Below are 12,552 nucleotides of genomic sequence, written 5' to 3' on the forward strand. Positions count from 1 at the left end.
GTTATATCACCACCAGTCAGCTCTCTCCCCTCAAAGGGGAGAGGAGCCTCTGGTCATTTGAGACTATAGCGACTTCACCATTTACCTTTATTCTAGGCTGACTGCCTGTGATAAACACCTATTTCTATTTTGCTTCCTTTAGAAACTCTGGCCAGATTATTTTACAAGATGACTTTCTTCTTGCAAGATTTTTTTAAGCATCCAAGTTCTATCTCATAGAGAACTAATCTGTTTTAAATTAATTTTATTCTTTCTAAACATTTCATGCCTTCCCAAACTCAATTAGGGATGTGTAACAAATACTGGCCTTGCCAGTGACACACTCGTCCCATGAATGATTTAAAAAAAAATCCTCCTGTCTTGTGCTTAGTTCCACATACCAAGATAATTGTAGTATATTTCTACTGTACCATGATTCCTCAATGCTGTAATTTGACTTCAGTTAATGTTTTTTATATATTGGGTGCTGTAACATTCAGTTTTAAGAGCCTAATTAGAAGATTATACAAAGATTTTTAGTGAATTGCAAATTGCCTAAGGCTACTTCACTCATGATGATTTAAGCAGTGACTCCAAATTACTTATTTTTGAAGTGTTCACTGAAGCTTAATATGCCATTCAAAGTTTATGAACTTTTTTTGATTGTATAAATCAGACCACAAATGTTAAAATAACTTTTGTATGGATGTTGTTCGGGGGTAAGATTGGTCAGTTTGATTCTTTTAAGCTTTTGAATTCAAATAAAAACGGATTAAAGCTGAAGAACACTTTCGGTCAAAGTTTAAATTTAGGCACAGCAGGACACCCTCATCTTGAATGGTGAAAATCCCTTTTGCGAAAACATGGATCATGCAGTACACTTTGGATACTGCAGTTCTCCCTGATTGTCCCCTTACAAGAGAAGTTATCCCTTGAGGGATGGATTGCTTTTGTAGGTTTAGCTTGGGTATAACTGTTTGAACAGGAATTGGTAGCACAAATCATTTTCAAGAAGCATTGCCTTAGATGTTTAGCAAAGCTTTTGTTCCTGGTGAGAGAACAGAGGAATACTGTTATTTTATCATTGTGTCATTTTCCTTTTGCGAATATTTAGCAAAATTTCTGTTTGGAATAGAATTGCACAGTATCCGGAGAGCCCCATTTGGGGGAGAGTGGGTTTGCCTTATGGTAGGTTGGATGCCTGATGGCCAGCACGGACACAATGGGCCGAAGGGTCTCTTTCCGTGCTGTACAACTCTATGGAGGAGTTTTCATAGCGGGCGGGACACAGACTATGCAAAGTTCTGTTGATCTCGGGTGGGATTTTCCGATCTTGGCGTGAGCGCAGCTGGAAAATATTGCCCTCTGACTCTTGAATATGGCGAAGCTGTTTAATTTTTGTTACTGTCTGTGTGGAGTTTGCACGTTCTCTCCATGTCTGCATGGGTTTCCTCCAGGTGCTCCGGTTTCCGTCCACAGTCCAAAGATGTGCGCATTAAGTTGATTGGCCATGTTAAATTGACCCTTAGTATCGGGGACGAGCAGTGTAAATGGGGTTACGGGGATAGAGCCTGGGTGGGATTGTGGTCGCTGCAGACTCGCTGGGCCAAGTGGCCTCCTTCTGCACTGTAGGGATTCTATGATTAGGAGTAGCCCTCTGAAATGATGCGCTATAACTTTATTGGTTCAATTAGACATAGTTATGACACACATGCTGTTAACTGGCAATAAATTGATCCACATCTTAAAAGGCGATGTTCTCTATCCAGGTTTACTGCTGATGGAAATACTGGATATCATATTGTAAAGGGTAACATGCTAACGCCTTTGTTTGCACACAGTTAATTTTTCACAGGTGCTACAGGTGACATCTGGTTTTAACTTGGGCCTGGTTTGCGATCATTGGTGCATAATTTTTAAAAAATTAACTCTGGCTGTAGTTTGGTATATTTTTGTGGTGTGCAGGAGTGCAGTGAGGTATTAAATCTCAAAACTGAAATGTGTATATTGGAATACTGGTCTCTTTGGAAGCTTTGAATGTTAGCATTCTTTAGAGCAGTGACAATATCTATCGTTATGTTTTTGTGTAATGGAACAGTAACAGTGCACCGCTAATGTCCTTGGCAGTGCTTAATTTAAGGTGAGGTCATGTTTCTACTTCCACAGCAACTGAGCAGCAATTCAGGGATTTTTCTCTGGTCATCTGGAGTCAGTGGTGTCAAGATATAAATGAACTTGCGTTGGCTATTGTTTTGTCATAATCCTGAGAAAGCATAGTATTCAGCCAGTTTGGACATGCCACAAATGCAGGATCTGTATGGGTTTTTAGGAAGAGATGTAACTCTGTACCATACTTACTTGGTTATTTATTGGTTTCCAGTGTCTAACATGGGAACTATTTTTCTCTCTGGAAATGTCTGTTTTATATATTTAATGAGGCAAATGCTTTGCTTGCCTTCTGTGTCCCCCAACCAATGTGAGTGTGTCAGAAGTGGGGCAAGAATAAAATCCTTAATGACTTGGAGTCAATAAATTTTAAAGCGTACTAGTCGGCCACTCTGGTCTGTGTTGGCACTTATGTCCCACTTGAACCTTCTCCCACCCGTCTTCATCTAACCATATTGGTACATTCTCCTATACTCCTTTTAATGCATTGAAGGGGAAGCTAGATGAGAATGAAGAAGAATGGTTATTATTCAAGATCAATCATTGAAGCCCCAGGGTATTGCTGCAGGAGTTATCCCCCTATGGATCTAGACAGGTTTGGGAATTCTAAAATGAGGAGATGGTGGGCATAAACCTGTGTCCTGCTACTCTGCAGAAACTTGAACATTTACAGCACAGATTGAGACCATTCAGGCCATTGTGCCTACTTTTTGCTGGAGGAGTTTGGAGGTAATCACATAACCCTGCTGTTTGTCCCTGTGTCTTGCCCTGCTTCAGTTTTGTTGTTGTTGTTTCAACTGCTCTCAATAGCAAAGTATCTCATACTCCATAATTGTAATTAATCTAAACTCTGCTCCTCATTTTGCATCAATTTTAATTGGCATGATCATCACTGACTTTGCCACTTTACGTAGGTCTCTTGTTGATCCTTTTAATTTTTAAAGTTCTCATGGCCTTCTCTGTTCTAGTAGAAATTATCTCAGTATCCTCAAGTTCTACTCTTTTCCCACCTGAACAACCAACATTAACCCTAATCTCTAACAACTATTTTTCTATATCTGCTGCACACTCTTTATTAAATTCAGGCATTTGGTATAACCTCATGTGAGACACCTTTTATTGAATGCTTTCTGGACATCCAAATGCATTTCCTTTTTCTGTAGTATTACCATGTCCTTAAAAAGCAATCTTACACTTTTCAAAACATGACTTGTTTTAATTAAATCTGGACTTGATTACTCCCTGTATTAATAAAATTTTGATTGAGTTTGCCCATAAGGGTTATTTGATTGACAGGTTACTCGGTTGATTCTCCTTTTTTGAATAACGTTGTTGCCTTGGCTACAATTTCTTTTGGAAACTTGGCTCCTTCCCTTTCTGTCTGAATGCCAGCTCAGAACTGTACCATAATTTAATACTGACCAGAAACAATATTGAAGCTATGATCTTGCCGAACGACAGAGTTGATTTGAGGTATGGTTTAGTCCTGCTCCTACATCATGTTCTTGCATTCACTTCAGTGTAATGACACAGGTTGGAAAAACTAGTGCTGGCAAATGGTTTTGTTTTCAAGCTTTGAATTCAATAATTGGCAGTTGCCTTGTAAGATAAATATGTTGTAATTTTAAAATGTTGTGCCAAATATTGTTTTGGACAAATGAGCATGAATTTATGAATAATGTAATATTTGAAGTGAGGGGTAGTAAAAAATAAAACCTTTCTCATTTGCTTTTCAGGAGCCTTTTGAGGATGGCTATGTAAATGGAGAAGAAACCTGTCCAGCTGAAGAGGCTGTGTCGAAGCACGTTGCTGACAATAAAGGTGTTGTAAAGTTTGGCTGGGTTAAAGGTGTTCTGGTAAGTAAATTGCTCACTCTATTTTCAATGGACCTTTTTGTATACTCTTTCATGAGATGTGGGTGTCACTGACTAGGCCAGAATTTATTGCCTATCCCTAATTGCCCTTGAGAAGGTGTCTCCAGATATTTCAGCATATCATTTGAGATTTTTTAGTTTTGATTAACTTTGTGATCTGACTGTTGTTGGGGTTTTAGAAGCCTTTAGAAATCTTGCAGATTTTAGCTTGGTACTAAGCTTTGACCACCTGCAACTGCTAACTGACCAGCTAACAGCAAAATGCCTTTAATCTTTGTCATTGTGGAGATGACTTCTTTTTGCCTGACCAATAATTTCTGGACTTTGAAGGTACAACAACCACATTCCCATCTTCAGGACAAAATCCAATGTGGAAGTTCATGTAAATTGTTGCCTTATATTAGAGACTCTTCCTTAATTGATAGTACCCACTTCCAATTCCATCATGATGTGATTTAGTAGGAAAATAAAACATATGATCTCTTCTGAAGGTTTGCATAAGAAACTTCGTTATTTACTGTAATGTTACGACAAGTGACCACTTCTTGTTGCTCTCTCTATCCTCTTTTTCAAAAAGAAAACTATGCAAGTGAGGAAAGTAACTATTTAAATTGCAAAGCTGCTTTTTAGTTATCTATTTCAATAAAGTATGAAACCTAATAGGCATGAGCTATTTGAAAATGATCCTTTTTTATGAGCAATTCCATGAACCTGTTCAACATTGGCAAAGTGCAGCATACAGAAATGGCCAAGAAGAATGAGTTAAATAGAGTTGAAGACAGTTTTAATTAAACAGTGACTATAATCAGAGTAGCCTGTATTAATAATGTAAATCTCTTCAAATCAATGTATTAAAGATTTTGGTTTTCATTTTCTTGGTTGAAGGACCCCATTTCAAATATATTAGTCATCATTAACACCCCCAGTTAAATTTATAATACTCAGAAAATGAAAGTGGTGTTTGAACAATGCTTTTGGGAAGAGAGGTATTTACTTACAAACATCGCTGTATTGGGTGTGTGCACATCTAACTGCACATTCTGACAATACTGAGAAGGAGAACACATTTCTCTTGACCTCCCCCCTCCCAGCCGCTGTGTGTACAACTACACTTGACCACTATGCTCTGGGTAGTCACCCAACCATAAGATTTGCTCTGTTTGGACTTCCTGGAAAGTTTTTATGGACCCCAGATCGAGAATCACTATTTTAAAAGAACAATTACAAAAATACGCACTTCTGATCATACTGCCAGATGTTTGAAATGAATAGTTGAGAAATGTTTTGTACTCATTGGAACTATGATAACAGTACAAAAGGAGACCATTGGACCACTTGTGTATCTCGTCGAGTGATCCAACATTATCTTCCTTCCCATACTCCTGCAAATCGCTCAGTTTCAATGTTCATCCAATTTTCATTTTAAAATATGGAATGGACTCTGCATCAACCATTTCCTATAGTAAAGCATTCCAGAATATAAGACTTCTGTACTCACTATATTGTTTATAACCGTCATTTTTTTATCCAAAAGTAATTTGTATTTTTTTTTAAATGCTGAGGATTACATGATATTTCCCTGAATATTGACACGGAATTTATCAGTCACTTGAAATTTTCTGCCCTACCAAAGCTGTTGTAAACTTCCAGGAAGAAATTTGTTCCAGTACAAAACATTAACCTGGTGTATCTGGTGCACCAGCAGCAACAAATCTGGGCAAATTTAGGCTGCCACACCCTTTCTGAAAGAATTTTGCAATAATATACATGAGCTATGGCTTGCTTTCAAAGGTAGCATTCACTTTATTGTTAAACTTGAGTCTTTCGAGATGGAAGCTTGAAATGTTTGAGGTCTGATGGTTCCCTTTTTGATCACTGAAGGGAAGTTGGAAGTCGTTGGCAATTAATTTGCCTTGGTTTACTAATTGCAGCAGCAGGTTTCATAGCTAGCACTGCCTTGCAGTGCCAAGATCTGGGTTCAATTTCCAGTTTGGGTCACTGTCAGAGTCATAGAGGTTTACAGCATGGAAAGAGGCCCTTCAGCCCAACTTGTCCATGCCGCCCCTTTTTTTTAACCGCTAAGCTAGTCCTATTTGCCTACATTTGGCCCATGTCCCTCTATACCCATCTTACCCATGTAACTGTCTAAACGCTTTTTAAAAGTCAAAATTGTACCCGCCTCTACTACTGCCTCTGGCAGCTTGTCACTGTCTGTGTGGCGTTTGCATGATCTCCCCGTATCTGCGTGGGTTTCCTCCAGGTGCTCCAGTTTTCTCCCACAGACCCAAAGATGTGCTGGTTAGGTTCATTGGCCATGCTAAATTCTCCCTCCGTGTACCCAAACAGGTGCCAGAATGTGGCGACTGGAGGATTTTCACAGCAACTTCATCGCAGTGTTAATGTAAGCTTACTTGTGACGCTAATAAATAAACTTTAGATTTTGGGTTTTTCTCCAGTTGAGATGCATTGTAGTGAAGATCTAGCTTGGTTTTACAAATCAGTAGGTAAAACACCAGCCCCAGCTCCCTTCCTGTTAGTGGATTTTAGGCCGGATCTACCTTTGGGCTGAATCCCTTGTTTCCCAAACTAGCTGGCTGGCTTGGACTGCCCTCAAAATGTCTTAAATGTTCCTTATCACAGACTATAGTATATAATTTGAAATTGACTACACAAATTGCCAGGTGTTGAGAAATAAGTTTTTTTTTAAACTTGAGGAAAGCTGTTTTCTTTATTATGGGGTGGCACAGTGGTTAGCACTGCTGCCTCACAGCGCCAGGGAGCTGGGTTCAATTCCCGGCTTGGGTCAGTGTCTGTGTGGCGTTTGCACGCTCTCCCCATGTCTGTGTGGGTTTCCTCCCACAGTCCGAAAGATGTGCTGTTAGGTGCATTGGCCATGCTAAATTCTCCCTCAGTGTACCGAACAGGCACCAGAGTGTGGCGACTAGGGGATTTTCACAGTAACTTAATTGCAGTGTTAATGTAAGCCTACTTGTGACTAATAAATAAACTTTACTTTACTATGGAGAGTTATTGGACCAGTAATTGTCCACACAAATGCTCCCTAACTTGTAACCGTAGGCAATTCTATGTATATTGGCAGACAACAAGGGAGGTTACCAGATTTCTCAACGCCATCTCACTTTAAAGCCAATTCTCCATTTTGTTTCTGAACTTTTATGACTTTTCCCCCCTCCATAAATCAATGGGGCTAACCTCATGGACGTGACAAGCTGGTGAAGGTACAGCATAGGACTACTTGCATGCCAAACGGTGGCTGCCGTATGCTTTAGTCAGAGCTAGGCGATCTCACAACCAACAGATCAGATCTAACTTCTCAATTCCTGCCATGTTCAAATGCAAGTGGTGGCAGGCAATTGAGCGACTCACTGGAGAAGGAGACTCCACAAATATCCCCATCCACAATGGATGGGGGAAGCCCAGATATCAGTGCAAAAGATAAGGCATCTTTAGTCAGAAGTGCTGAGTGGATCATCTACCTCAGCCTCTTCCTGAGTTCCCCAGCATCATCGGTCTTCAGCCAATTGGATTCATTCCGTTAAAATAAGAAACTACTGAAGGCACCAGGTACTGAAAATTCTGTGGGCCCTGACAACATTCCAGCAATATAACAAAAAACTTGTGCTCCAAAACTAGCTGTGCCCCTAACCAAGCTGTTTCAGTAGAGGTACAACACCGTTAGCATCTACCTGACGATGCCCAAGAATGTCCTGTCCGTAAAAAGGACAAATCCAACCCAGCCAGTTTCTGCCCCAGTCTACACTCAATCGTCAGCAAACAGATGGAACGCATCATCGACGGTTCTATCAAGCAGCAAATACTAAGCAATCTGTTCACTGACGTTCCGTTCTGCCAGGGTCACTCCGCACCTAACCTCATTACAACCAAGGCTCAAAAATGGACAAAAGAGCTGAACTCTGGGTGAGGGTGACTGCCTTGATGTTCAGATGGCATTGGCTCAAGTATGGTATCAAAGTATTTGCTGCTTGATAGAACCGTCGATGATGCGTTCCATCTGTTTGCTGACGATTGAGTGTAGACTGGGGCAGAAACTGGCTGGGTTGGATTTGTCCTTTTTATGGACAGGACATTCTTGGGCATTGTCAGGTAGATGCTATTTTGCCATTTTGAGTGATGGGCAGACTTGAAACTGGGAGTGTTTCAGATCTGACTTTTAGACCGTTCTCCGGCACCCCCATACGCACTCTGCCTGAAAAAATATCAGTGATTCTGAATGCACCCAAAATCCTGCAGCTCCGATTGGCGCCTCCAATTGCGCATGTGCAGGAAAAAAAGATAGAATTTGGCTCCCTTGCAACATCGCTCCTGGGTTGGATGATGCCTCCCCCTGTCCCCAACAGACATTGCCTCACCCCCACAACATTACTGACCCCCTTATCCCCCACTTACTGAACGCTGGCCCCTTCCCCCTCACTGATCTCAGGCAGAGTGGCAGTGGACCCCTCACTGATCTCAGGCAGAGTGGCAGAGAACCGTCGGACTCTGGGCACTTACCTCGTCACTAGCTGGAGCGCCTGAATCAGAGTTTTGTGGACCATGTCTGTTTCGCACCGATTCTGGACAGGTGAATGCGGTGGTAAAGGGGGAAGTGCCGGTAAGGTTGGACGTGCAGCCCATTAAGTCAATTTAATTGCATACAAATGTAATTAAATGGGCGTGGGCCCGATCATGGCCATTTTCAGGCCTTGGTAAAGGGGGAACCAGCGCGGAGGTAGGTGCGGATCATGCAACTCACCTCACGCCCGGCTTTACCAAGTTTTCGTGCCTGAAAACAGGCATAACTTGATGGTAAAATCGGGCCCAAAAAGTCTTGGCAAAATTGAAATCCATAGGAATCGGGGAAAACTCTCCACTGGTTGGAGGCGCACCTAACACAAAAGAAGATGGTGTGGTTAATGAAGACAGATAATCTCAGTCCTAGGTAATTTCTGCAGGAGTTCCTCGGGTAGTGCCAAGGCCCAACCATCTTCAACTTTTATCAATGATCACCCCTTCATCATAAGGTCGGAAGGGGTGATGTTGGTTGGTTATTGCACAATGTTTAGTGTCATTTGCATCTCCTTAGATATCGAAACAGTCCGTATCCATGTATAGCAAGATGTGGACAACATTCTGATTTGGGCTGATAAGTGGCAATTTACTTGGCACCTGTGTGCGCGCAAATGTTATGTCCATGTCATAGAATCCCTACAGAGCAGGAGGAGGCCATTCAGTCCACTGAGTCTGCACCGACCACAATCCCCACCCAGGCCCTATCCCCATAAACCCAGTGCATTTACCTGAGCTAGTCCCCCTGATGCTAAGGTGCAACTGAGCATGGCCAATCCACCTAACCTGCACATCTTTGGAGTGTGGGAGGAAACCCACGCAGACACGGGGAGAACATGCAAACTCCACACAGTGACCCAAGCTAGGAATCGAACCCGGGTCCCTGGCACTGTGAGGTAGCAGTGCTAACCACTGTGTCGTCTGAGATGTCTATCAAGAGAGGATCAAATAATTTCCCATGACATTCCTTTTGGCATTACCGTCAACATCCTGGGGTTTACCATTGACCAGAAACTGAACTGGACAAGCTTCCTTCAGCACCATAGGATTCTATGATTATGATAAGTATTATAGCTACAAGAGCAGGTCACAGGCTGGGAGTTCTATGCAAGGTGACTCTCCAAAGTCTGCCCACCAACTACAAGTCAGGAACATGATAGAATACTCTCCACTTGCCTGGACGAGCGCAGCTCCAACAACATTCAAGAAACTTAATAACATCCAGGAAAAAGCAGTCCACTCAATTGGCTCCCCATCACTACGTTAAACATCCACTTCTTCCATCACTGACTCTCAGTGGCAGCATTATACTTCATTTACAAGATGCACTGTAGCAACTAGATAGCCTCCTTCAAAAGCACCTTCCAAATCTGCAAACTCTACCACCTAGAAAATCCAGGGCAGCAGCTGAATAGGACCATCACCTCCTGTAAGTTCCCCTCCAAGCCACACACTATTCTGATCTAGAATTATACCGCTGTTCCTTCCCCATTTACTGGGTCAAACTCCTGGCCCTCCCTCCCTAACAGCTGTGTAGGTGTACATAATGAAGCATTCCCATTGACCCAGGTTCTTTTTAAAAAAAAAATTAAGCATTGCTCTGCAATCTTGCTGCCTCTGCTGGAACACAGTCCACAGCCTAGAAACTGCTGATGGACCACCTCTTGATGACTGACTGCAAACATCACTAATTGCAACCTGCTAACTGATTCGAGTGTGTTAAAGTCCCAGATTTCAACCTTCCGTGGGAAATTTGGCCACACTCAACTGATTGCAGACGGGCCAGAGGATGTGGCCCCTTGCTCCATGATTGGAATATGAGAACAACTCAAATTGTGACTGTGACCATCCAAGCCAGTCCATTGCCCATATACTAAAGCCCTGTGAGATCCATTCCTAGTGGCATCACGATTTGCCCAGGTTTCAGCTACTTGAGATCTATGTTTTAACTATCCCGAACACTATCTACCAGTGTGGCCTCCTCCTCCTCCTCCTCCTCCTCCTCCCCCCCCCCCCCCCACATGTGGACCAATATATATTGTTTAAGGATACAAATATACCAAGAACACCATTGCAAAGATTTCCTCCCCTAAAGGGCATTAGTGAAGCAGGTGGGTTCTAGAATATTCTGGTACTTTATTGGATCTCAATCTTTAACAAAGTTTAATTCATTGAATTTAAATTCTCCACCTGCATGATGGGATTTAAACTCTTGTCCTCCAGATTATTAATCCAGGCCTCTAGATTACAAATCCTGTGAGATGACATATGCTTCTGTGCACCAAGTGGCAGTGGTTTTAATGTTGTGTAATATTCAGTTAATAGATAAAAGTATTCTAAATAGAAAATGCTGGATAAACTCAGCAGATCTGGCAGCATCTGTGGACGGAGAATAGAGTTAACATTTCAAAGCTTGTGTGGCGTGAATGTTACTTGCCACTTGCCTGTGTGTGCCTGGATATTGTTCAGGTCTTGCTGCATTTGCACATGGACTGCTTCAGTATCTGAGGAGTAATAAATGTTGCTGAACATTGTGCAGTTCTCAGCGAACATTTCCATGTCTAATATTATGATGGAAGGAAGGTAATTGATGAAGCAGCTGAAGATGGGCACCACCCTGAGGAGCTCCTGCAGTGATATTCTGGATGCCACACACTGGGTCAAATGCTTCCTTGATGTTGAGGGTCGTCACTCTGACCTCTCCTCTGGAGTTCGGTTCTTCTGTCCTTGTTTGAACCAAGATTGTAATACGTTCAGGAGCTGAATGACCCTGATGGAACCCAAATTGAGCTTCTTTTGATGGATGTAGATATTTTTCTAATACCATACTTCAAGTGTCAGCTGTGGCTCAGTTGGTAGCACTAATACCTTTTGAGTCACAGGGCTCTGGTTTCAACCACTGAGGGAGTGACGCATTGGTGCTTGTGCCATTTTTTTGAATGAGACATTAAACTCGGGTCTCATTAGCCCCTTGTGTGGGTGAAAAGGTCTCATGACACTATTTTGAAGGAAATGGGTGTCCTGACAAATATTTATTCCTCATTCAACATCAGAAAAAAATTTCTGAGGATGATCACATTACTATTTGCTGTATGCAAATTGGCTGCCAGGTTTCTTACAATATAACGGTGAGTGCACTTCAAAATAATACTTCGTTGGCTGTAAAGCACTTTGAAACATCTGGTGGCCATGAAAGTTGCTCTATGAATGCCAATTTCTCTTCTTTTAAGTCACTTATGTAGTTATTGCCCACATCTTCCCTTTTACTGCCTGCTGAGCAACAGCAATTTCTAATTACATAGTGCCTTTAAATATAATGAAACATCCCAAATGGCACTGGGCCATATAAGGGAGATATTAGGCCTGATGATTAAAAACTTGGACAAAGAGGTAAGTTTTAAAGAGTGTCTTCAAGGTGGAGATTGGAGAGCTGTGAGGATGGTCCAGAGCTAGGTGCCTAGGCAGCTGAGGGCACAGCCACCATTTGTTAGAGAAGTCGAAATCAGGGCTATAATTAGAGAAAAATAATATCATTAAATGATATTTTAAATGCAGTTAAAGAAGTTTGAGATTTTGCTATACTTAATTCATTGTCTGGTTGGCTGTTAGTGCATTTTGGTAAGAATTTGGAATGTGTGATTATCAACCAAGTTTGTACTCTCTTGTAACCTTTGCCTGTCCTCTAGGTACGATGTATGCTAAATATCTGGGGTGTGATGCTCTTCATCCGTTTGACATGGATTGTTGGACATGCTGGGATAGGTATGTGGAAAAGCTGAACTCTTTCTGATCTTTCTTTGCGCTAGTGTTTAAGTGCAAATTTCATCTTTGTGTTGAATGCTAATTCACATGTTAAGTGGTTCAATAGTTTGCAGTAGTATGTTAAATGTAACGTATGGTTGTCTTCTGTCTTGATCTTAATTACACGCTAGGTGTTGAAACTGAG

At 41.7% G+C, this 12,552-nt stretch overlaps 1 protein-coding gene across 1 annotated transcript in view; it reads left to right on the forward strand.

Annotated features, from left to right (window-relative positions):
* Positions 1–12,552, forward strand: part of slc12a2 (solute carrier family 12 member 2) — a 215,162-nt gene that overhangs the window by 61,131 nt on the left and 141,479 nt on the right. Inside the window, exons 2-3 of the mRNA XM_078214342.1 lie at positions 3,882–4,001; positions 12,293–12,368. Of these exons, the coding sequence (XP_078070468.1) occupies positions 3,882–4,001; positions 12,293–12,368 (196 nt within the window). The remainder of the gene's footprint in view (positions 1–3,881; positions 4,002–12,292; positions 12,369–12,552) is intronic.

This window comes from Mustelus asterias, chromosome 6 (genome assembly GCF_964213995.1).
Source record: "Mustelus asterias chromosome 6, sMusAst1.hap1.1, whole genome shotgun sequence".
In the NCBI taxonomy this organism is placed as follows: Eukaryota; Metazoa; Chordata; class Chondrichthyes; order Carcharhiniformes; family Triakidae; genus Mustelus; species Mustelus asterias.